This window comes from Salpingoeca rosetta (assembly GCF_000188695.1).
Source record: "Salpingoeca rosetta unplaced genomic scaffold supercont1.9, whole genome shotgun sequence".
Taxonomy (NCBI): Eukaryota; class Choanoflagellata; order Craspedida; family Salpingoecidae; genus Salpingoeca; species Salpingoeca rosetta.
The window spans coordinates 741,482-742,505 of NW_004754925.1; the positions used below are offsets into that span (position 1 = coordinate 741,482).

General features: G+C 56.4%; 1 protein-coding gene across 1 annotated transcript in view; it reads right to left on the reverse strand.

The window, feature by feature from the left end:
* Positions 1-955, reverse strand: part of PTSG_04070 (uncharacterized protein) — a gene marked incomplete at both ends in the record, with an annotated part of 4,072 nt that extends 3,117 nt beyond the window's left edge. The window contains 3 exons of the mRNA XM_004994909.1: positions 17-364; positions 453-552; positions 713-955. Coding sequence (XP_004994966.1) covers positions 17-364; positions 453-552; positions 713-955 — 691 coding nt within the window. The remainder of the gene's footprint in view (positions 1-16; positions 365-452; positions 553-712) is intronic.
* Between the last annotated feature and the right edge of the window lie 69 nt (positions 956-1,024).

Genomic DNA, 1,024 nt, shown 5'->3' on the forward strand with positions numbered 1-1,024 from the left:
GGCAGCTGTAGGTGACGCAGGTCCTTCGAATGTGAGTGGTAGTTGAACATCACCACCCGCACTCGCCCGCCTTTGCAGACCTGCCCCCACATCATTGCTGGACAACACCCAACAGGTTTTGGCGCCTTTGCACGGTGAGCGCGGATTGTGCCCTGATATGGTCGCTCATTGCCATGCCGAGAGCACGTCCGGACGAATTCTTCTTCCACCTGTACATGTTCGAGGCCCCACGCGGCAGCTTTTGGTGGGAAGCAGCAGGTGTGGTCACGCTTGACGTAATCGGCGAGGGCAAAGTCGTCACACTCTGCCGCGGCGATGCACGACTCGAACCTGCTCCACGAGGCGTAGTAGCGCACGACACAACCTGCAACGAACGACGTCGGGCAGGAGAGACATTGCTGATGAGAAACACAGGATCGGAGACAACAGGCAGGCCACAATCAAATACTCACATGAGGCGTCGTGATCCGTGATAACATGCTGCATGAGTTCCTTCGCGGTACAAAACGCAGCATCTGCGCAACCGCTCCGGCACTGAAAATGACCACGCGCCTGGCATATGGGGCAGAGCGCCGCTGGTGAGCAACACACGCACATACACACACAAAAGAGCGCAGACACACGCACGCATAAACACACACACACACACACACACACACACACACACACACACACACGCTGCAAGCGTGTACAATCACCACCAGATTCTGACCTTCTGTTTTCCGTGGTCGCGTAGTTGGTGCCTGGAGAGCGCCTGTCTGCTGCTGAAGGTCTGGGTACATGTGTTCTCGGGGCATGGGTACACAATGGCAACCTCTTTGCTGTTCTTCTTGAACGTTTGCAGAAGGTCCGCAACGTCAGCACCTTTGTGCGACGTGCAGATGTGACGCTTGCCTGACCCGAAACGAGTGAAGCGGACGCTACAGCCAGACGCTGGGCACTCGAAAGGTTTCATGTCTAGTGAAATCGCCGACAAGTGGCGTGAGCACACACGAGCGCAAACACACACACACGCACGCACAAG